Source organism: Schistosoma haematobium, chromosome 5 (genome assembly GCF_000699445.3).
Source record: "Schistosoma haematobium chromosome 5, whole genome shotgun sequence".
Lineage (NCBI taxonomy): Eukaryota > Metazoa > Platyhelminthes > Trematoda > Strigeidida > Schistosomatidae > Schistosoma > Schistosoma haematobium.
Genome location: NC_067200.1, coordinates 16,441,782 through 16,467,569, shown reverse-complemented (window position 1 = coordinate 16,467,569; position 25,788 = coordinate 16,441,782). Strand labels below are relative to the sequence as shown.

The 25,788-nt window shown below is 38.3% G+C and overlaps 1 protein-coding gene across 2 annotated transcripts in view; it reads right to left on the bottom strand.

Annotated features, from left to right (window-relative positions):
- SACM1L_1 (Phosphatidylinositide phosphatase SAC1) overlaps window positions 1–20,748 on the bottom strand; it is a 29,427-nt gene extending 8,679 nt beyond the window's left edge. Inside the window, exons 1-9 of one of the 2 annotated variants that reach the window (XM_051217591.1) lie at window positions 20,646–20,748; window positions 20,100–20,164; window positions 19,974–20,065; window positions 19,862–19,939; window positions 19,695–19,822; window positions 19,513–19,662; window positions 15,792–16,130; window positions 13,517–13,824; window positions 12,072–12,170 (exon numbers count right to left, since the gene is read on the bottom strand). In XM_051217591.1, coding sequence (XP_051065008.1) covers window positions 12,072–12,170; window positions 13,517–13,824; window positions 15,792–16,130; window positions 19,513–19,662; window positions 19,695–19,822; window positions 19,862–19,939; window positions 19,974–20,065; window positions 20,100–20,122 — 1,217 coding nt within the window. In that variant the 5' untranslated portion in view covers window positions 20,123–20,164; window positions 20,646–20,748. Of the gene's footprint in view, window positions 1–12,071; window positions 12,171–13,516; window positions 13,825–15,791; window positions 16,131–19,512; window positions 19,663–19,694; window positions 19,823–19,861; window positions 20,066–20,099; window positions 20,165–20,645 lie in introns of both variants that reach the window. The other variant, XM_051217592.1, reaches the window with a different exon arrangement.
- Window positions 20,749–25,788: the final 5,040 nt, after the last annotated feature.

Here is a 25,788-nt window from a genome sequence, read left to right as displayed (position 1 = left end):
CAGCAAGCCTCGTCCGTGAGGTCTCTTAACCTCCCTGCCCCTTCTTTTAAAATCACAGACCCAAAACTTTGGTTTATAAGACTTGAAAATTATTTTCTCGCTAACCGCATTCTTTTGCAAAAGGATAAGTTCGGCCTGACAAGCACACTACTCCCAGACGAAGCAGCTGACAGCGTTCGAGAGGCACTAGCAAAAGCAGACACAGAAAAACCATACGACGTGCTAAAAGAGGCAGTAATTAAAACTCTCTCTCTCAGTGACCAACAAGCCGTCGAACAACTCCTTAGCCAAGTACAAATTGGAGATAGAACCCCATCACAGCTAAAAAATTATATGAAAAGTCTACTTGGCGATAGACACATTGACAATAATCTCTTTTATCAACTGTGGCTCCGCCGACTCCCGGCAAATATACAGCAGATGCTAGCTGTGGGAGATACGGATGTTGATTTAGACAATATAGCAAAGATAGCCGATAGAATATACGAAAGAAGCAAGCCCTCCACTACACAACGTGACGGTAGACGATAGACTTGATACTCTACAGAAGGAAATAAATGTTTTATGCCGCAAACTCACAGAATTAACGCAGAGAGAAAAGCCACGAAGGTCATCGCGAGATCGCTTGCGTGAAAGGAGCCGGTCAACTTCTAGACGACGCACAACTCCCGCGATATGTTGGTATCATCAAATGTTCGGCTACAGGGCTAGAAAGTGCCTACAACCTTGTAGATTTAACAGGGCTAGTAACCGATACCCACGAGTATCAATGGCAACGGCATCAACACACATAATGCCTGAAAATAGTCGCCTCTTTTATATACAAGACCGAACCACTGGCGCACAATTCTTAGTTGACACTGGAGCGGAAATTAGCGTAGTACCTCCATTTAACGAGGAAAGAAAAAACAATAACCCGTCATTAGTGCTAAGAGCAGCAAACAAATCAGATATTAAGACATATGGTAAACGGAAATTGTCCCTAGATTTTGGACGTGGCGCTTCATACCGCTGGAACTTTGTCATAGCAGACGTATCGATGCCCATAATAGGCATAGATTTCTTATGTAACTTTGACCTGCTAGTAGACTCTCGACGACACAGACTTATAAACGGCAGTCAAACCACTTCGATAAGAGGAATACTTACGGAAGCCGTTTCAATGAACCTTGTGATAGATAAAAGTCGTGGTGATCCATATAAATTGTTGTTAAGGGAGTTCCCTGAACTCGTAAAAGTAACATACAATAAAGCGGATCTCAAACATTCTATTCAGCATCACATCGTAACGAATGGTCCACCAATCAATGCAAGACCAAGAAGGTTAGGTCCCAAAAGACTAGCCATCGCAAAACAGGAATTCGACAAGCTAATGAGGCTAGGCATTATAAGGCCATCGAGCAGCCCGTGGGCATCCCCGCTACATATGGCCCCGAAAAAGAATGGAGAGGTTAGGCCATGTGGAGATTACAGAGCACTGAACAAACCCTATACCGCACATCCATGATTTCACCTACAGTATAGAGGGCACTACTATCTTCTCGAAGATCGACTTAGTCAGAGCATACTACCACATCCCTGTTGCCCCACAAGACATACCGAAGACAGCAGTAACAACCCCATTTGGGCTATATGAATTCCTGCGTATGCCTTTTGGACTGACTAACGCGGCACAAACCTTTCAACGGTTTATCGACCAGGTCATTAGAGGTTTACCTGGAGTATACGCGTATATCGACGATTTATTAGTAGCTAGCACCACTAAAGATGAGCATATACAACAACTACGGCAATTATTTATGCGACTCAGAGAACATGGCATTTCTATAAATATTGAGAAGTGTGAATTCGGAAAAGAATCTTTACAGTTCCTAGGTCACAATATAACTTCTCAAGGCATCACACCAATAGCAACAGAAGTCGACGCCATTAGGAATTATCCCCTACCCGACTCATGGAAAAAGTTACGCCGATTTCTCGGGTTAATAAATTATTACAGACGATTTATCCCGAATTGCGCGTCAATATTGCAACCACTAACAGATGCATTACGCGGAAACGCACGGACATTCCAATTATCACCAGACGCGATTCAAGCATTCGAGAACGCTAAACAAGCACTAAATAAAGAAGTGACACTAACTAGACGAAAGAGCGAAACACCGTTAGCTATCATGACGGATGCATCAGACGTAGCGGTAGGAGCCATTTTACAACAATTAGTAAATGGCATATGGGAACCGCTCTCATTTTTTTCGAAAAGACTGAATCCGACACAAGATATAGTACTTTCGGAAGAGAACTCCTAGCGATTTACTTGGCAATAAAACATTTCCAACATATGATTGAGGGTACCGTTTTCACAGTATATACAGACCATAAACCCCTCACAAAAGCATTGAACGCCAAAGAGGACAACTACTCGCCGAGGGAAACCCGACAATTAGAATTTATTTCCCAATTCACGTCCAACATACAGTATATCAAAGGTAATAGTAACAAAGTGGCAGACGCGTTATCCAAAACAATGGTCAACGCTCTCATCCAGTCCGAAACCGATTATCACAAGTTAGCAGCATTACAAAATATCGACGTCGAGTTAAACAGACTAAAGTCTGCCAACACAACCTCGTTAGTTCTCAAAGAAACTCCATTGGAAGAAGTAAGCATCACGTGCGATATCTCTACAGGCCAACCAAGACCATTTATTCCAAAGCCGCTAAGGCGAAACATTTTCGAAGCCATGCACAATATTTCGCATCCCAAAATAAAGGCCACCATCAAACTAATCAGCGAACGTTTTGTATGGCCAAGTATGAATCGGGATATTCGTAATTGGACGCAAGCGTGTATAAAATGCCAGAGAGTTAAGATACATCGCCACATCAGTTCCGCAGTAGGTCATTTCCGTCATCCCGATAACAGATTCGAGCACGTACATATCGATATTATAGGACCACTGCCGGTTTCGAATGGTTTCAGTTACATTTTCACTTGCATTGATAGATTCACACGATGGCCTGTAGCTGTGCCCATAAAAGATATTACAGCCGAAACTATCGCAAAAACCCTAGTAGAGCATTGGATTTCCCATTATGGCGTACCTACTAATATTACAACCGATAGAGGAGCTCAATTCGAGAGCCGCCTCTTCCAACAACTCACAGAACTACTCGGAATCAAACGAATTCGCACAACATCCTACCATCCGATGTCGAATGGTATGGTAGAGAGATTGCATCGGCAACTTAAAGCTTCTCTTACAGCTGTCATCAGCAATAACGATTGGGCCAGCAAGCTACCGTTAGTCATGTTGAGCTTAAGATCAACAATCAAACAAGATATAGAATGCTGCCCAGCAGAATTGGTTTATGGAACCACACTACGTCTGCCAGGAGAGTTTTTCACTGCAGGTAAAAGCGTTCCAACTGATATAGCGGACTATGTACAGCGTCTTAAGCAGCATATGAATAGTCTAAGGATAACGCTTCCGAGACAACATCAACGCCGTGTGTACATACCCAAACAACTAAGTGACAGTACCCATGTGTTTATCAGAAGGGATAATGTGCAACGTCCCTTACAACCGGCCTACGATGGTCCATTTAAGGTGATTAAAAGAGACGACAAAACTATTACGGTAGAAAAAGCTGGAAAAACGGATGTAATCAGCATCGACCGAGTCAAACCAGCTTTCATCGAAGCCTACGATCAGCCAGTACATACAGATACTGCGAAAACCGTTGAATCATCGAAACGTCAGTTCCAATCATCAACGACATCGACGAACACAAACAAAGAGAATCCAGTAACGACAAGGTCTGGTCGAAGAGTAAGATGGCCCCAACATTATGTCGCTGCAATCTTCTATTAATAATCTTCTACTATTTTAAATATTAATTATAACTTCCACTTCATTGTATACACATGCATTACTAATTTCATGTTATACGCTATAAAACTCAACATATCTTATGTACCCCTACACTTACACGTATAATTTTTGTTTAAAATGTAAGGCAATACCGCATTCCTTCTATTTATTGCTATTATTTTTTATAACCTCACGGACGGGCACAAACCAAATGTACAGCACACACTAACTTCATCTTAATTTTGTACAAACAATTTTTTTTAAACGACTGTAACTACCCTACTCAGTTTACTATTTTTTGTGCAAACACAGACATTTTTCCATATATCTTTGTTTGCAGGGGGGAGCTATTATAGCGACTCACGTGCAATTGAGTTTAGTTCAGTCAAGGTCTTTTGTTGACCTATTTAATGGACAAAGTCATCCATGATATAACAACCTGTTGTACTATCTTTATTATTATGCTTGTATGAAATACATATGCTTGAACATAGTTTAGCGTCTACGCATGTATTCATTCTGCTAGCTTCATTATTAACTGCTTAATCTATTCGCTGACTCATCCATTTTCCTATATATATATATATATATATATATATATATATATATATATATATATATGTACATTTGCACCCATTGACTACTACTACTACTACTACAACTACTTGCTACTGCTACAATCGTAGTTCGCTTGCTCATTCATTTTGCCTCTCTGCTGTCTGGTCCGAATCATCTGCTAAATAAACTGTAGTAGCTGCTTCTTTTTGCCTTCTGATTTCAAACATCGTTGAAGATTATACGACAACGGTTCGAGGGTGATTAATTATCGAAGCACAGCCACTACAAACAAAACGAACTGTCGCTCAGTAGACCCGTCCGTTAATTCATAGACAGATATCTCCCCTTCGCCATAGGTGACTTAATTTGACAAAAGCCAAACGAGCTTTTTGAATCCGTGCAGAAATTTCGTCAGACACCAACCCATTAGGGCTTCCAAGATAAGTGAAGTTGTCAACGCGTTCGACTGCTTCGCTCCCTATCTTTGGTTCAGGTGCTGATGCAGGCCGGTCCTGAAGCAACAACTTGTATTTAGAGGGGGAGAAACACATTCCAAACAACCTGGCATAATTATTTTATTTATTTATTTGAACACATAAATATTAGTACTAAGGGGCACCGAATACACACAAGTCACTTGATTTATGTGTTGGCTGTGATACATCCCGGTTACCCAGACCGAAGCAGGTGGTTTTCTTATGGGGTTACACTCCGAGCCTTCAAGCTAAAAGTCTGATCCACAAGTCAGTGGAGTAACATCAGGAGATGTAGTCCTATGGTAGCAGCTGACCAACGATTGGTTCATACGCCATTTGTTCCTTTACGATCCTGGAGAACATGTGCACCATTGGTTTGGAATCAGGGTTTTCCGATTCCTCTAGGTAAACTCTCCGTGTCCACCAACCTGTTTAAAGCGCCGAACATTCGCTTTTTGTCCTCACAATTTCGTAAACACCCCGCCACGAGAAGGTATTGAGTAGGACTTTCCTGACAGTGGCTGTATACGCGTGGCCATGAGTGAGTATTTTGGGAGGGAGAGCGGAATTTCCCCACTCTCGGTCGTACCAGGGCATTCGTGGGTCATCCTGGCATTGTTGATCAGTGCTACCATAAGACTCTGCATTTTATCAGCGTCTTCACTAAACAAGTCTATGTCATCTGCATATTCTAAGTCAATAAGTGGATCTCCTGGTGGGAGATAAATTCCTGAAAATTCAGACGACGAGGTTATTTCCAGAAGTAAATCTATGATAAAATTGGACAGAAATGGAGATAGTGGAAAGCTTAGTTCAGGGAAGAGTTCTCTTTTCGGCGAATTCATTTTCAAAGCTGTACAATTGCAAATATATATACTTATTTTTACAGGGTGATAATAATACTGATAATAAACTTCTGTTATACATGGTGACAGTGAGGTTAAATAAACAAAGGTATTAGAAAAAAAAAATTTTAAAACAAGGAAAGTTTGATAGTTAATGGCTTAAGTATTCATCGGGTAAGGATGGCTCAGCATGATAAAATAACAGAAAATGTTGAAACACAGATGAAATGTAATCGGAATGATCGTGGAAATAAAAACAAACCGGTTGGGGGTAGAAGATTTGAAGGGAAGATGGAAGGTGAAGCAGGTGGATGTAAAGGAACAAGAGTATGAAGAAAGAGAAAAGAAAAGAAAAAAATTTTAATACATTAAGACCATGGTAAAAGAAGAGGTTGTACCAGTCTCTTTTGTACACATAATTCTGGTTTTTCAAAATGTATGGCTATTGCCTCGGCAATGCAACGAAGATGCAGTCTAATTGTCTTAGGAAGGCTTCTACTTACCTTGTAGATGACTTTGAACGCAGAGTCTGTCTTGATTGAGTGACCTGTGTTCACAAGGTGTTCGATTATAGAACTTCTTATTGAGCCGTCGCCTCCTCTTCTTAGCTATGCCGGACAATGTTCTTGAATTCTTTTGGATAAAGTACGCATCGAACGACCTATATACCTAGCTCCACAAGAGCAGGTAAATTGGTAGATGTACATTGAGTTGGTCAGATGTGATAATTTATCCTTCAGATTATTGATGAACAGTGATCGGCTGGAGAATAATATTTGCAATGTTGCTGCGAAGAATGTTCTTTTTAAAGAATCCGAAATTCTCCTCTTTAAGATATAAGCGGCTCTATCACCTTTGAAGTCGATGTTCATGTATAAAATTTTCTTTTCTACTGTAGTTGTTCGTGGTTTTGGCATTTTCGGCTTCATGTTCTTATCAATGAATATAGAAGGATATCCGTTTTTGATAAGTATCTCTTTTAAAAGGCTCAATTCTTTCTCTACGACCTCCGGGCTACAGATTCTTCGTATTCTTGTGGCGAGAGTTATTATTAAGTTTCTTTTTCGGCTGATGGGAACCCAACTGTGGAAATTTGATAGTTGGCCATTCCACATGGGTTTCCTGTAGATTGATCTTTTTAAAGTACCATCTTGTTTTCTTGTCATATCTACATCAAGGAAGTGAATATTTTGTTTGCTTTCAACTTCAAGTGTGAATTTTATTGATGGGTGACAATTATTAAATGTCTTTAGGAGATCATTTAAGTTACATTTGTTGTCACAAATGATAAAGATATCATCCACATATCTTTTATACAAGTGGAGGTTTTCTATAATTCTTTTGAGTTGGTTGTTTTCTAAACTGGCCATGAAGCAATCTGCCAGTAATGGACCAAGTGGGGATCCCATTGCTATACCATCCTTCTGTCTATGAATTACATCGTTGAATGTGAACTGTACATTGCAAGTACAACGTAGTAATAATTCCTTCAAATAAACCTCAGGTATCCCAATGTTTATCTCAGTATTGTTTATGTACTTACAGATAAAATTAATGGTCTCTGTGAGTGGAACATTAGTGAATAATGATTCCACATCCAGAGATAGCATAATTTTGTCACTTACATTCACTTCTTTTATGTGCTCGATAAATTCAAAAGTATCACGTACGGAATGTTTACAAATGAGTTTTCTAACGGGTTCTAAGAGATTCGCCAACCACTTTGCTATAAGGTGGTAAGGGGATCCAGACATATCGAGAATCGGTCTAAGAGGTAGGCCAGGTTTGTGTATTTTTGGCAGACCGTATAATCGCGGTATTATTGATGCTGTTGGTTTTATGTGCTCAAAGACCTGTTCGTTGATTAACTGCTCATTTTTCATTCTCTTAAGGACATCAATTAGTTGCTTTTCTATAATTTCAGTCTTCTTTTTCTCATTGATGGGTTTTGAGAATTTGGTGTCATCTGATAACAACGTTGTCATTTTTTCAACATAACTCTTGCGATCTAGCAGCACTAAACCAGCACCTTTATCTGGACGTGTTATGTTCAAGTCTTTATTATTTCTAAGTAGTTTTATCTGATTTCTATGTTCTTTTGTTAGTAGACTTTTGCCTGTTACTTTTGTGCTAATATATTGGTTGCAGCTGTCAAGAATAGTAGATTTGAAACGTTGGAATTCTTGATCAGAGATTGGATTAAGACCATTTGTTTGTTTGATTAAGTTTTAGAATTGAACATGTCTGTTGATTTTGTTAACTTTTTCATTTATGTCGCAGAATTTTATCCCCAAAGATAAGGCTTCTAATTGTACATTTGTCAACGATATTGAAGAATGATTAAACACATATCTCTCAGGGTTGTTAGGAAAGTTGTGATGTGTTTCTGTAGTTTTTAAACTTTTAGTGAGGTCTGATATTAAGTTTTTTGTGCGTTTGTCAACTGTGGTAACAAAATCGGTGAAAAGATTGTGTTCATTAGGTGATAATTTATATAATACAGGAGATCTTTGTGAAATGTTGAATTCCAATAACGGAATGCGAGGACGAATAGAGTCAATAACATTTTGTGCATGGCGTTTAAGAGATTTCGAGTTTGGATAAATATGATTTCTTCGAAGAATTTTCCAGTAGTATTTAGGATATTTGTGCATTTTAACGCAATCGTTAAGAAAGGTAATCTTCGCATTCACCCTGTAAAAATAAGTATATATATTTGCGATTGTACAGCTTTGAAAATGAATTCGCCGAAAAGAGAACTCTTCGCTGAACTAATCTTTCTTTCTTATATAGTGGAAAGCCTTGGCGAACACCATTTGAGGTTACAAAATCAGATGACAGTTCACCATAAGCTCTAACTCGACTGGTAATGTTCGAGTAAAGAGCCTTCACAAGGTTTGTGCGCCCCTGAGGTACACCGTTCAATGACAGACACTGTCACAGAACCTTTCGGTCTACCGAATCAAATGCTGCTTTTAGGTCAAGAAAAACTATCATTGTCGGAAGCCGACAAGTATGTCTGTGTTCTAAAACATGGAGAATAGTGAATATGTGGTCGATGCAGCCACGATCAGGTCTGAAGCCAGCCTGATTTTCTCGCGTTTGAAGTACACGAGTCTTAGATAGGCGACCGATAATTATTTATGCTAGTATTTTAGACGCTGTATTACTCAAAATAATCTCTCTATGATCACAGGATGATTTTGAACCCTACTCATATATTGGGACAATCAGTGATTGTGACCAGTCAGATGGGATCACGTCCAAAATCCCAGATGGTAGCTAAAATATTAGTCAACCTAATCTCTAAAACTGGACTAACCATCCTTACAGATTTCTGAAGCCAATCCATCTGGACTAGCTGCTCTTACTCGTTTCAGATTAGCTATAGCTTTTCGAACTTCAATTAGAGTCGGGGGGGGGGCTATCCCAATGTTTCGTTCAGGATGTTTGGGAAGAGTGGGTAACTGTCGAGTAGCTGAAGGCCAGCTAAACTGTTCCGCTCACCGTTCTAAACGTCTGGACTGATGACTACAATTATACTATTTTTCTGACAGCTTATATGGAAACTAGTTTTATTTGAAGATGGTATTCATCACAATTTGGTACCCCGAATGGGATCAATTTCTAATAAATAACACCTTCAAGTCTATATTTGTCTACTCGACTTTCTGTTATTGCATACATATATAGCTTTAAACGCTATCCAACTGTTGAACTCTAAATAGTTACAAGGTAGTACTGATAAGAACTGTACAAATTATAATTAATTAGTCAACTATTGTTTATGCAACTAAAATACATTCTGAAGATTATATGCATACAATTATTTCTTGAATATCTGTTTGGTCATCAGAAGTCTATATATTTATTAAGATGGTACCTGTTTACGTTTTTATGATATAAATTTAAGCTTAACACATTACATGAAGTCGATGGACTTAAGTATTAATGTTAAACATTGGTACAAGGAAGCCAAAATATATATGCACGATACAACAAAAATGAGGTCGTGAAGAGATAGAGGAAGGAAAGTGAATATAACAAAAACTAGAAAAACTATGTATAGATATTGGTGCATGTGAGTGAAATAATGATGGGAGAAGCAGTTCAGTTAAGCAAAATGCAACCAGAAGGGATATTTTTCAGTTAAAAAAGTTGCTCCCACTTTTATGAAGGAAGCCAAAGTTACAGCAGGATCACCACTGGCTTCGATTCTGAGCCATTTCTGGTAATGTTCCAACCCTATATGTTGCACTATCTCGGGGACCACAACAAGATAGTCGTAAGGAACCAAGAAAATCTGATCCTGTACAGATTTCTTTCATACCTCGAGATCATGTCATAAACTAATTGCCTCTCCAGTCAGTCCGAGAGTCAGCAAAAAGGTTACAGTGTGGAAGTCGCTATGGAAAAGACATTCTTTGCACATGTCCAAGCCACCAGAGTCAATGTTTCAAGATGGTGACAGCAACCGAATTATCTTCAATGTGACCAAACACACGCTGCCAAACCTCTGCATTAATAAGAACACGGTGTTTCCACTGAATTCCAATAGTCATTCGTAGACAACGATGATCCGACGCAGAGAATCGCCTAACATCTCCAATTCGAAGAGACCATTTTTCAAAAACATATAGCAATACTGCCTTCCCCGACGCATTAAAGACCTGACCTTTTACAGCGAGACTAACGTCACGAAGGTGCCAAAGATGGCCTAAATTGGCATAAGTCGCTCTAGCTTACAATATACGTGAGTTGATCGCATCACTCACGCCAACAACAGCACTCACTGAGCTACCCAAATACACGAACTTCTCGACTACTCATGTTTGCTTACTACCAAGAGTGAGTGCAGGTTTAGGATCTTGAGAGTCTTGTAAAAGTACTTTGCACTGCCAAGGTGCAAAGCAAATGCCATACCCACGGACACTGGTTGCCAGCTGACTAAGTGCAGATTGCATCGCTTAGGTACCATCACACAGTAGGACAATATCATCCGGACACTCAAGGTCGAAGAGTCCTTCTCCAGACAACAGATTGACACCACCATTACCCACATCCATCAAAGTTGATTTCAGACCGTCATTGATGGCAAAGTTGAAAAGGAATGGTTAGATTTGGCAACCCTACCTAGCCCCGCTTCTGGGTTAGAATAATGGAGAGAGGTGACCGTATGCCCCCACCCCGCCAGTGGTGTTTGTATCGTTGCAACCATATTCACGTTTCAAATTTATTCCTCATCTTTCTCATGCTCTTCAAGTAGATAACTATCTTTCACATATTTGATTTTATCCTTTTTTCTACTTCTAAGTCGTTACGCGATCTCATGTCAATCCGTGAAATTATTTACTATTCTTTATATTCTTCGACAGACTAAGAGTGATAATAGACGTACGTAAGCAAGCGATGTAGACATTTAAAATTCGGAGCACGACAGGACAACACGTTAACAACTTAGCCTACAAGGGCGGCCTATTACCACAATTGAATAATCTCGGCAATATACTAACTGACTGTGTATAATACATCAAAAGGGGGTAAGATCAATGTAATATAGCTGTAAATGTTACATACATTAAATTTTCGTAAAAAAGTTTACCACGTTTGGATATTCATATTCAAATGATGTGCTACTACACATAAATAGTCTAGTATCGATCCTTTCTCTTAATATTTAACGACTATTACTGTTAATGGATTTCTGCAACAGGCTGTTCAATTTTTAATCCATTTACACTATTATTTTTCAGAGCGTCAACAAATTTCCACTAACCTGGATAACCGTTATCAATAAGTTGGCACCTCACCACCAGACCGTTCGTTTTAGGAAGGCCTTCCACAACAAAGGGTGAATCGAACATATTTTACACAATTGATAATGTAATTCCCCTCTTCAATGTTCGCCTTTATTAATATGAGCCTTTTCAATGGTTGCCATTTTGCTTGCTCCCTTACTATTGTGAACCGATTTATCTATCACCTGTTGTTTTCTGAGCAGCCTCTCTTAGTGAGATGATAAAACCATAATACTTTGAAACCGCCACATGATAGATCTTTTAACCTACATTCATTTTAACGACTAGATATCAATAAGGATACGAGAAAAATCTACTGGATAGGAAAGGAAAATTAATACCTAGGTAAATATTTGTATAAAGGGGCAATAAAGTACTGTTTGAGAATAATACATCTAACAACACTAATCAAACCATTGAGGGTGGATATATGAAATATAATTTTGGTTGATAACTTAACAGTGAGGAACTAAATACACAAAGTGATTTTGAAAGTAAAAAGGAGCAAACAATGACTCACTTTGATCTCAATAATTCTGGTATAAGGTGTTCTAACAAGATACCCAGTCGATCCCAACGAGTTGAACCACATTCATGATGAAAATCAAAACTTTCATATCTTTCGTAGTAAAAAGAATAAAAAACAAACTATAAAATATTGCAGGAAAATGAATTCCAATACATCAGTTGATGGCTATATGTTTCAAATATGATTATTTTCGCATGATTCATAATGAAAGAGTCCACACAAGTTAGAAATATTACCAATTTATAAAAACGCTTGTAAATTAACAGCTATTATGTCTAAATATTTTGGACAAAAGGATTTGGTAGTCTAGTCAAACTAAAAGTAATTTAGCACAAAACTAGTTGACTTAGTGAACAGTATTGTATTTTTTGATCATGAATATTCAATAAAATACAGAAAGCGCTACGTATGGTTTGACGATCCCTATGAACAAATACTATCAACCTACTACCAACGATCTCCCACCCACGAAAGTCATTTTTCCACAACCATAAAGATTCGAACGCCAACCCGACAGCACTGGTTGCTTCACACCACGGACTTACCAGCTGTGAAGAGTAAAAGATAGTTATTACATACTTAACAAAGGGATAATAAACACAACCGGCTTCATTCTAACAACAAACTATACACATGAAGACAACCAGAGCAAGTGAAGTAAGTAAATAAGTATGTTGTATGCATGTATGTTATTGTTTGCACTTACCGAGAGGAAATCCAGATAAATAATATTTATTCGAGTGGTTTAAGTTCAAAAGGCATTTAGAAAATTAAAATAGTTGGATTTATTTATTTAATACCAGGGCTCGAAAGCGGTCGAATTGATTAAGAAATGGCAAGTATTGATTTACTAGTTTGAGATTCTCGATAAGTAAATTATCACATTACACAAATTTATCAGAGGGAATAATTGTCTTAAATATATATTATCAGTTGCAAAATGAATAAACAAGAAACTGTAATGTAAATTGGCATGCACACTGTTGATTAAAGCAGAATAGTTGCTTCAAAATAAAACGGATTAACATCATTAGTATATCAAACTATATCGGATTTGTTAAATGTTTACTTATTTTAGTGACATACATCACAGCACTATTGCTATTTGTTACTGAATGTATTCACAGACAATTCTCTGTAGTTCTAAAGAGAAGTAATTATTCATGAGGCTAATCAGGTTTGGATTGGCACCATATAATCACCGGCGCTGCCGAAATAACATTTGATTAGGTTGGATTTAAAAAATAATGATCACTAAATTCTGGCTTAATGACCAATCTACTCAATAAAAACGGTCAATAATGTTAGGAATGTGTACAACAGACTGATACCAAACTCAAAAGAAACTCAGAGTTTCTCCACAACAGACTTCAGTTTGTGACGAAGACTGTTTTGGAAAATTTAAACATGAATAATTGCATACAAGTTATTCTTACTTGACTTCTTTTTCATCTAAAGCTGAAACGGCCATAGCATAAGCATGTCCTAAATTACGTTCCATCCCTTTCTGATCCAATAAATTTATTATTGTTTGTCGTCCGTAACCATAATCGTATATTAAACTATGAAAATGTTGGCGTGCAATATTAGCTTGAATTGCCTCCAAATTCTTCTCAGTCTCATTAACGGTTAAGTTAGCCGAGTGTGTTATACTGGAAGATAGTTGACTACCACCTAGTAAAACAGCTGGTTTATATCTTAAGTTCGGTCGTTGACTCCAATATATTGGCACAGAACCACGAAGCTTCGGTTTGGTTATTTTAAATTATGATGGATGGAAAAGATAAATAAGCGTGTGAAAATATAAAACATATAAATAATACAATAAGGCAGAATCGATTCGCCGTAATAATAGTAGTATACATATATGATGTGAATAGAGAAACAAGAAGCCTTGACAAATTACGAAAGCTATTTTTCGGGACGTTATTTTAGTTAATTCAAGGCTTGTAAAACATTAACATTTATTTTTGTCCATAGTCTATTCTACAGACCATAAGCTTTCGTTTGATGTATGATTCACTGCCATAGCCCTTTTTGTTCTAAAGCTATTGTAATTTAAACGTATTATTTTGTACTCTATTTTCTACGCTGATCCCCAGTTTTTGTATTTTCCTAATTATTGTACGTTGTGGTCGGGTTAGTCATCCATTTATTCATGTGCCTTTTAACACTGATCTGAAATCGGGAATAGACCGAGTAGTGTTCCAGTCGGCTTATCTTCTCTCACTCGCGTGCTTGTCAGCCAATCAATCAGGTGATAGAATAGTTTTCGTCTCTCTCACCCATTTCGAACTCACGCATACTAGCCTCAGGTTCAAGCCAGTCAACCTATCACGTCAAGGTCTTAATCTAGATTAGACAAGTTATCCTCTGAACAAAATTGGTAGACAGATCAAAGACGTAACAATATACTAAAAAGTTGAACTTCTATTCTTAGTAATAGGAATTAAAACGGCAGCAACCTAATTTGAACTCTATGGACCAATATGCTAAGCTACAATGAGGAAAGTCTTAGTTAATTTCCGAGATTTTAAACACTTTTTGTGAATAAGCCTACCGAAATCCGATTACAGAATCAAACTCATTTAACACAGTAAAAGCTTATTAGTAATGTCGGTAAATTATAATCAAACAGTAGTCATGGAGGCCATAATTTGCTTTTAAAAAAATCTGCACTTGATGATAGTTTAATTTAAAACTCAGTATAATTAATTTTAAAATGTCAACATAAAGTACTGACACTAAGCCATCTCAATTATTAAGAGAGAGTGATAATCGTACGTCACTCAAACTGAAAACGATGTTTTATGTAGAAATTAAGTTACCGTACAGTTTTTGTGCTTATGAACGTCGAGACAAAATTACATTACTTTCCCTAGAGGTGTCTAGAAACACATGACCATTTAAGAGCGTTACGAGAGAGAAAGAAGACTCTCCACTATCGTCTCTTTTGGGTTATTTTCTGTATGGTCGCTGGAATCTTAAGAGTTGTTTGTGTACGGCGGACCTATTATGTAAACAATGATGAAGCGATGTGTAGGTCACCATGAAGAGATAGTATGTTCGTTGATTGGTCTGTGGGACCTCGGCAACTGAGCTGGTTGGAGCATGTTCCACACATACCTCGTCACTTGTTTTGAAGTCCTGTATTTGCCATGGTAGAAGTACTTTTTAAAAGCGCTTGTACTGACCAGACCAAGATCTATGACTTGGGGGAAAGCTCTTCGGCCTTGGGTATGCACATGATATTTTCATACTGTATGGTGATACTCAAGCTATACCAACTAACACCTAATCAGTCGACACTCAGTGTCTGTAAGGTATGGCACGTACTTTTTATCTTCTAAACGCAATGTACTTTTACGAAACTTGGATGAGTCTGTATCTGAATCTACTTTATGTGGTGAGCCATTAGAAGTAATCGAAAAGTCTGTGCATTTGGATTGTTGTGTGAGTGCTGACGGTGGCGTATAGTGGGAACCAGAGTGGCTTATCTCAACGTGGTACATCTTTAGTGCCTCCATGGTAGAGCTGGCTGGTTTATCATCGCCACTTGATCCTACTATATCAAAAAATGTTATGAAGTTATAACATACTAATGGTAGAAAAGACTGATCAATAAAAATGAATCCCAGTTTTTCTTTCATGTTTTAACAACATGAAAGGCCAAAACATACGGTAAATAGATTATTACCAAATCCTACAAACCTGAACAAAAGAAAACCTATGCCCCGAAATATCGACCAATTGTTCTGTTTCTACAGTATTCGCACAGTTCCCTTCCCCGTCAACTCCACGTGCGTTGAATCTTGTTCCAGTTCGATGTATACTACGACGAGAGATGAGGGAATACACGAGGTTTCCCTTAAGAGTGTCAGACAAATTTTCTGGATATGATATTATCCCAACATATCCTTGAATGATAGGTACACAGTAATCGAAGCGATTCCAACCGGTTGTTTGCTTATGCTTGAAGGATGATGTAGAATTAAGCATAGATTCCCATTCATTCAACAGAGATTTATTCCACGTAAACCGTGTATCTGCCTATATGAGTATATTAAAAGTTCAAGGAAAACGAATTAAAAATCCCATTAAGATAAGAGCTTATATAAGAATATCAGTCCGTAAAAATGAAAAACCAAACCAATAATACTTTATATCATTTATAATCAACATGTACAAGGAGGCACCAAATAGATATGCGCCACATAAATCATTCGATTTATGTGAGGGCTGGGATACTCTGCCCGAGTGCCCAAACCGAAGCTGGAGACAAATGTGAGTTGGCCTAAATTACCATACTACATTGTACGAGATGAAGTTAACGAGTCGTTAAGCTACTTTTCACTAAATTAATTCAAGACTTTATTTTTCCTATCACAACTAGTACATCTGTCATCACATAATCAATTTGCATTTTTACTTGTTGTTTACTTGTGTGATCTATTTCACTGTTATCGCTGACTCATAGATTGCCTTCATTGATTTAATATTTTTATATATCCATATAAATATTGATGTCCGATGGAGTTATGTCTGAAAACAATACTGTCCGCTTATATGTTGTTCAAATTACATCCAACAATACCTAAACACGTTATATTATAATGACCTTTCAAACAGTCAAACCCAAAACATCTGCCCTGAGTATGTACCCACAAAAAGGCATTTTATGCATAGAATGATCACGAAGCATGAAACATTTACCACCAACCAGATAAATTACCAAAGTGACTTCAGAAATACAAATAAAACATACACATTATATAAGAAACTAGAACACTCCCCTAGTTAGTGGATGGACCGATAATGGGTTGTCTGCTCTTTTTTTCTTCTTTCATATAGCAATGTTTACAACCGCTGCCAGGAAAGTCCTGCTCATTATCTGATAGTGAGGGTGTTGTTTACGAAAGTAAGAGGATAAGAAGTGAATGTTAGGTGCCTAAACTGAGTTGGTGGATCCATCTGAAGGGTTTGGAAAACCCTGATCTCAAACCAATGGTGATTAAGTATGATTTAGGACATGATGTTAGCGCTAAATCGTGTAATACATTATACCTTCCTTAAGACTGTTACTCCTATTGGGGAATACACTGCCAACAATGAATCTCCAAATAGCTGTTCTAGACCCTCTTCTGCAATTGTTACTCCTCAAAACTTCCTACCCACCTGTCCTACTGCTCTTGAACTTCAGTGATTGATTCTGACTCTTTGTTCCTGATTGGTCCCTCGTGCCAACTATATTTTCCTGCAATCTGGTTGCATTATATAGTTCCTTTATGTTTGTCTCTCTTGTAGCCTTTTTCGTTGCAGCTGCCATATCTCCAACATATGTGCACATAATAGTGCTAACGCTCCTTTTCACTGGGTTTTTTTTTGCTGCTTTATGTCCAACCTATGCCTTATCCTTCCCCGATTTTGTGGTTTCCGCTTTATCTAGTAGATTTTATGACTTAGAGCTCGCCGTTGAGAGCTATCTTGAAATAACTGATCCTGTTAGCATCTCCAAGGAAGTGTGTTGCTAGTCCAGTTGTGTAATGCTTCATTAGCTTCAGTTTTAGCTTTGCCACCCGTGGATGGTAATCTAACGGCACATCCGTTCCTCACCATGTTCTTACATCTTCCATAGAACTTCCGAATCGTCTACTTGTGCATGTGATCGATCTGGTTCTCCGTAGTATGGCCATGTGAAACCCATGTAGTTCTGTGCATGCATTTGTGGGAAGAATGCCGCCACCTATGAGCACGACTCAAAGTAAACATATCTACCAGTCTTTCACCATTCTCACTTGGCTTGGATTCTCTGCATCCAGGAAGCTACATGCAAACGCGTTCTTGCACTAGAGCATGATCAAAGTCTAGACATGTACTTCAGTCTTTTACCGAGCCTCTCTAACGACGACTGATACTAATATGGTTTATTAGCGTCTATCGTTGAGTTAATTCCGGTTGTTTTCATGTCAGATGTTTTTCCTTATGCTCAAAGTTGGAGCTTGTCAAGAATGATCAGTTATTTAAGCACAACTACAGAAGACTGTTGCCATTATCTATTCATTGGGCTAGGACGCCAGAAGACTCATCTGTGTTTTTCAGTTTGGCTTGAATTACTTAGGCATTAAAATCACCCATCACTAATGCTACATTTGGGCGGTTAACTTTTTGAGGATGGAACGTAGCCTACAAAGCTCAACTTTTACTTCCTTTGAACTGCAATCAGTGGATGCATACAGATACGACGAAACGCAACATAATCCTGCGCCATTGAGACGGACAGAACATAAGAGGCTATCGAAAAAAATCTAGTCAAGTGGCTGTCCAGCTTTAAAACTTAATGCTATACCTACGCCGGCGATATCACGAGTTGATGCCACATATCCAGATACAGAGAAAGTATATCGTGTTGGCTCTATACACTGGCTAGGAAAGGTCAGATGTATGAACATGATAGGGTCCCGTATTCATGTTTTGGAGACGCAACATGTATCAAGTATGAGATTTTAGAACCCTAGCTAACGAACCCTGTTGTTCTGTCCAACAAGGTTAAAAGATTGGAAACTGCAACATGTAGTTTAAAGTGCGACTTCAAGAGAACAGAAACAACATTTTGTGAACTCGAATCTTTAGCATCGGTAGCATATGTAGAAAAATCCATATAAAGGTTAATTGTAGGGACAGGAGGGATATGAAAGTGACAGAGAGGTCATCGTGAACGTGGCGCGTGGTGTTACATATATGAAAGAGGCTGTTACTTTTAGGTCGCCCACACCGTGTGTGGATATTTCTTCATGAGGTGCCTGAAAGTGGGACTAAATTAGAGATTGACTGTGAGCATTACCAGAGTCCAAGGAACAACTGCTCGATGCTTGCCACGCAAGACGTTTCCGTGGTAGGTTTCTGATGTTCTAAACCCATATTTTAAAACGCCTTACCGCCAAAGACGGAGATCAGTGAGGTATGGTAACGTATGACATTTTTAGCATCAACCTTCTTCAGTCCGTTCCCTACATTGTGAGAAGGCATTATTACAACAGACACTGGCTATCTGAGGGAAATACCCTACTGTTGTCTTATCATTGAACAGTCAGCAGTATGGCTACGTCAGTTGCTGTTTTTAATATCACCGTACTCCAAATGACCTGCCTAGCATATTAGAACCTGAAGAGACAAGTGTTGCAGTTAATATAGATCAGCTGAGTCGTTAAGATATGCAATTCCCATCATCACGTCAAGGTAGAAGATACAGTTGGGTTGTTTGATCAATCGTAATTTAAAAACTGCACCAACTATCACTGGTAAGCAAAAATTAATATGACAATTAAGACTGTTTAGTGTTAGCATAAATTATCGGCGGAAAAAATCCGAAAATTTGCTTAAACCACGCAATCACTATTTGATTAAAAGTTTCATTGAAAAACAAAATGCTTACACGCTCGTAAATACTGGATGCCTTGAATTTTGAGTCCGTATCCGATAAACGTTGCAATGTGTGACTCAAGTCATAGGTACTCGAGTAGTAAAAGCCTTCTGACGACAGAATACTATTAAGCATTTGGCAATATAAAGATTCATCTTGATTCTACCAATTCACATAAATCTAAGTTCGCTTACCTGAATATCTGTCAAATGAAGTACAGACCTTGCAAATGGTAATATGACGCTCTTGGTTATTTTTAGAATAGTGTTCCCGAATATCTCACCGACTCGCTCACGTTCTTTAATTACTATCAAATAAAACCCTAGTTTGGACGGATATGAAACAAACACTTGAAACCTACCCGAAACTAGACGTACAACCCCCCATATTCCATAGATTGTATGCTTTTTTGCTACGCTTGGGATGGCCGGTTCTTCAACTACGAAAATATGTCTTAATATGAAGAAACTAACATTCAACTTTAAGTTCTTGTGACACTCTGTCAATTATAATGAAGGCTTTCGACCCTAATGCGTTTATGAAGTAGTGATCTGGCGTTATGAAACTAAAAGTTAATCCATGTCAGAAAAATTATTTACAGAGTATATTCATTATAAACCATTCGGAAACGTAACGGTTAGCCTTCTTTAGGTTTGTATCGAACCTATAAATAAGTTATATTTTGGGAAGAGTAAGAAGTAAGGTGTGAGTCTGGGAGAGGTAAACATAAGCGAACTGAGTAAACAACCCATTAGGTTTACGTTATTCACTTGCATTCAAAAATAAACGCAATCGGCGAAAATTATCAACAACAAAAAAATACAGAATGGAAATAACCTCAACTCCGGTTCGTAATTTTGGCAAACTACTTGTCGATCAGTCAGAATTAAGCGGGAACTATCATTTCTACAATCTTTGTAAGCATTGATACATGACTTGTTTTATTCTGTTTTTTGCTAGCATTTTTGTGTTGCTGAAGTACTGAATCCTTAGGTGTGCTGATCGGCATTCTTATGGAATCTCGAGATTCCGTAACTTGTGCGACGCTTTATGTGTTAGCACAACTTTTTCACGTTATTTGTGTTTTCTCGATTTTTCGCTCCTATTACTATTTACGGTCGCTGCATTCGTTCTAGTATGCTTACGTCAGATATATCTCCTCTCAATTATGAGCGATGTAAAATCACAGAAGCAAACGAGTGGCATTGTCCATTTGGAGGTTACTGAGCACTTGAAGGTCAAACCGTCGTAAAAAGATTGGTGCGTCACTTCGACAGCTAGTATAGTTTTACAGATGCGACAGTTCAGATTCAGATTCGTGTAGTAAGGATAAACGGTCTATGGCCTATGTTATTCCTTTTTTAGTATGCTTCTGTGAGTGCCTAGTCTTCTCTTGAATGAATCAAGTGAAGGTGTCTGCATGCAGACACCAATGATTCATGCAACAGGTTCCAAGAACTGATGACTCAATATGTACACCTGTATGCCACGAGTATTTCATTCGTTCTAGGCCTTGCTACTCGTCTGCTATGTCCTCTGAGATGTCCCGATCTAGTGGGAAGGAAAAGAGAGGGTATATTAGGTCCAAAATCATTTCTTAGTATTCTTGTAGTGGCATTGGACAATAACCACACGATCTTCAAAGCTGAATACGAGATTGCTCGGAAAACAGGTATTCAATATTTAACGCGAAGAAATACCTAACGATAGAGAAGGCGCGAACAATGAGTTCAATGAATTGGAGTTGATTGAATGGCATGGCTCGGCCATGCAGGCGTGGTCCCTGCTGAATATTACCTTATATCTTTTATTCACATTAAATATATTATCCTTTCTCTAGCCTAAGCTTGTTCTTCATCATACATTGGTAGTTGTTACGATACAGTGAGTTGGTGTAGATGATGATGTGACTTCCACGTAAGATCTTATAGATTAGGCAGTTATATCATGACAAATTTAGGATTAGGTCTATTATTAGAGCAGCACTAATATTATAGTAGACCATAGTTCTACATTCTATACATCAAGATAAAATCACCTCTTAACTTGGAATGGGACAGAGTGAAGAGCTCCAGCCTTTCAAGTCGCTCTTGGTATGGTAAACTCCGGAGTTCTGGAATTGCATGGGTAGCTGCCCTCTGCAGTTTTTCCAGGATATCCAAGTCACCTTTTAAACAGGGGCTTGCAGCCTGAACGCAGTTCTCAAGTTCAGTTCTCACCAAGGTTGAGTATACCGTAGTGAGTATGGTAGTATTTAACTTGTGGAATGTGTAACAGCTTAGGTTTATTAGTTAAGAATCGACCTCGAACGATCAAGTATATGTCAAAACAATAGAGCTCAAGTATTCATTCACTTTCTTAATTTGTATAGACATTATTTTTCCTATTATCTTGTGTTGAATGTTGAAAACATTTGTGCGTTTGAATAGGTAGTCCCACTCTCCACTGTGACTGCACAAAGATCTAAATGAAGAACTTTTCACTACTAGTCTGCATTCTTCTATCAAAAGAACGAGGGTTGCCTACCGACACGAAAAATGTCCGTATTAAAGCCCGTAGGCTTCCAAACCCCATTAGCTGCAACCTCCCGGCAATGGACTGTGGTCTTAAGATCCTGACTCACCATCACCCCAAAATTGTTGTAAGACCAGACCATACAGTATAAAAGTGAAGGACTTAAGACAGAATCTTGCGGTACCACACTAAGTACTGGTTTCCAGGAGGCGTAATTTGAATTTATTCTTACTTTCTGTCTATGACCTAACACGAAATCCTTAAGCCATTTTAGTAGAGCTCTGGCAATGACAAGATTTTCCAGCTTTAATAGTACCTTATCAAATGCTTTGCTAAAGTCTATGTAGACAACATCCACTGATTTTCCGTTGTCTGGAGCCTTTATCCATTGCTTTCTTGATAGTGGGAGATTTGTTGTGCAGGATGAACCTTTTCTGAAACCATATTGTTCGTTGTTTAACAGGTTGTTGGTTTTCGCAAATGTCATTATTGTCTTTTTGACTATTCTTTCCAGTATTTCAACTACGACACTGGTGAGACTGACAGGTCTGTAGTTCGATGAAAGTCGTCATGATCCCGTTTTATGTATGGGAGTGGCGATCGCATCCTTCCAGTCTGTAGGTAACACACTTTGGTCAAGTGACATATTGAATATCATAGAAAGTCGGGCTGCAATATATTGCGCAATTTTTCTCAGGAGGTCGTGCTCAAATCTAGCTTTTGGTTCCCTTTCGGAAGGTTCTCTTAACGCATGAAAAGCGACTGATATGTCAGCGAGGCCCGTCTTAACACGCTGTAGGGTTTTAATTCCTGAAGACCGATTTGGCGTCAAGCACAGAGGTCCCACTCCGTTTCCGTACTTTTCTTTTCCTGGATGTGACTGTGAGCTAATCACTTGCCTTATTATATCTCTTAATTATGTCATGCATACCGCCTAGGCTTTGCTCCCCCATAATCAATTCTGCGTTGATATGTGAATCCGGAACTGAAACCGTAGATACACATACGTTGGCACTGTCAATAGGTAGTTTCTTCTCACCATGCTTTTTCTTTTTTCAATTGACAATGCCTACATCTGTATGTATTCTAACCGTTCCTCTAATGGGGTTCACTTTGATGGTCTTACTCAAATCCAAAGCTGGGTTAATGATTACGCTCGCTCTTTCCTTGAAAAATGAATCCGATTCATTTACTGCTGTTTGTTTATATGAGTGCAACTTTCTAGCGATGTTCAGTAGCACAATCACCTCAAGAATCAGCAGGGACATTGTAGAACGGCATTCCTTGTATAGCCAACGTGATAGAGGCTTCAGAAAATTTTATATGCAGCACGTGAGAGTGGGGTGCACACATTGTGATACCACTTATCGCAGTTGTCACACTGAATTCCATCATCCACTGGAAAAAAGCATGCAGGTCTTCCACATGGCATCACTTTCATCACTTGACGGATGGATGTTACCAGACAGTGTACCTAAATTCAAATCAAATTCAAAGTTGTCTTGAATTGACCGCTTCTGCAAAACCTTGCGATTTGTCGAGGTGACGCACGAATCGTTGTACAACAGATTGACCTTCAAAAGCTCAGTAACCTTCGTCAGTAGACGGTGCTACATCGTTGGCTTTGACTTATAGATTGAACGTGTGTCTTGTATCGATGTAGTCCCTTTTCTCGGTAATGTGGGTTTGAAATTATAACTTATCTTTTCAAAGGAAAACTTATTCATCTACGTACATTGATGTCTATTATTTGGCATATTTACTTGATACTGTTCGTCTCCAATCTTGATTGTGGTGGGTAATATTGTTCAATACATATCTGAGACTCCATATGCTACTACTTAATGATATCAGTATTTTACTTTCTTGTTACATATACTCAGTTCCCCGGTAATGTATCCAGTACTTTTGTCCAGAACAAGGACTTTAAAGTTCTCAATTGAGAACACTAGGAATGTTACTGCAGTAGCATTACAAACGATCTCATGAGATCAGGAATTAAGAGGGATGGTGTTGTATCTTAAGTATATGGAATGTCTATTACTGAAACATTTCTTCTGATAGCTTTAGAGATAAATAATGGATTCAAAAGGCTGTTGTTGTGCACCATATAGTTGATAATGTTATTTCTAGCTGCTTCTATTGAATATTATATTGTAGGTGTATGGCATTGTCAGTTTTGTCAATACTTTCCAGTTTTGTGTTTGCAAACTGCAGAAAATGTAAGATACTATCCTCATGGAATTCGAAAGTTTTCGTGTGTGTAAGAATTCGTAGTTATTTAAGTTACCCTAAAACTATTAACCTAATTTTCAGTGGTGTATTTCACTTCTTATATTCCTCAATTGTTTTTGCAATTTCCCATATGGTTCATAAGTGTTGTCGTTACACTGGTGCTTTTACACATGAGAAAAGACAATATATTCAGAAGAGCTAATAAAATACTGTCATACGTTTGTCAAACGATCACATGAATCTCTGTTACTTAGATTTCCGGTAAAGAAATTTGAACTGTGGTCATAGTCGCATTCCTGAAAGCAGTTATTCACAAGTTAGAATACATAATTTATCCTAGGTTAGTTAGGACAATTGTAATTCATAAATGTAGGTATAATGCTGTTACTTATATGACTATTGTAGTCTTGCCAACCCCGATAGAAACACTATTTTGAGGCATTACTTGTCACTACCAAGGGTATGTCAGGTGGTAATCACAAGCGACAATTGATGTGACATAGTGAGAAGCAAAATCAGTGTCACAGCATTAAGAATTCCCACCAGATATATCTACGCGGTGGTGACGGTTAAAGACCCTGAATGACATACATGGCTCAGAATCGTTTGCTAAGGAGCAGGTGTATCCACTCTCTGTGTTCTCCCAAATTCTAATCTTTTGAATTCTTCAAGTCCCTTTCTTTTTTCTCTTTCCAAATTTATTTCACTGGATTATACTCCTTGAATAATATCTTCAAACCCCAATCTTTCGGATTACTGCTTATACTCTCAATACTTCTACCACTACGGGAGTGTGAGTGCTGTGCACACATTGTGATACCACTTATCGCAGTTGTCACACTGAATTCCATCATCCACTGGAAAAAAGCATGCAGGTCTTCCACATGGCATCACTTTCATCACTTGACGGATGGATGTTACCAGACAGTGTACCTAAATTCAAATCAAATTCAAAGTTGTCTTGAATTGACCGCTTCTGCAAAACCTTGCGATTTGTCGAGGTGACGCACGAATCGTTGTACAACAGATTGACCTTCAAAAGCTCAGTAACCTTCGTCAGTAGACGGTGCTACATCGTTGGCTTTGACTTATAGATTGAACGTGTGTCTTGTATCGATGTAGTCCCTTTTCTCGGTAATGTGGGTTTGAAATTATAACTTATCTTTTCAAAGGAAAACTTATTCATCTACGTACATTGATGTCTATTATTTGGCATATTTACTTGATACTGTTCGTCTCCAATCTTGATTGTGGTGGGTAATATTGTTCAATACATATCTGAGACTCCATATGCTACTACTTAATGATATCAGTATTTTACTTTCTTGTTACATATACTCAGTTCCCCGGTAATGTATCCAGTACTTTTGTCCAGAACAAGGACTTTAAAGTTCTCAATTGAGAACACTAGGAATGTTACTGCAGTAGCATTACAAACGATCTCATGAGATCAGGAATTAAGAGGGATGGTGTTGTATCTTAAGTATATGGAATGTCTATTACTGAAACATTTCTTCTGATAGCTTTAGAGATAAATAA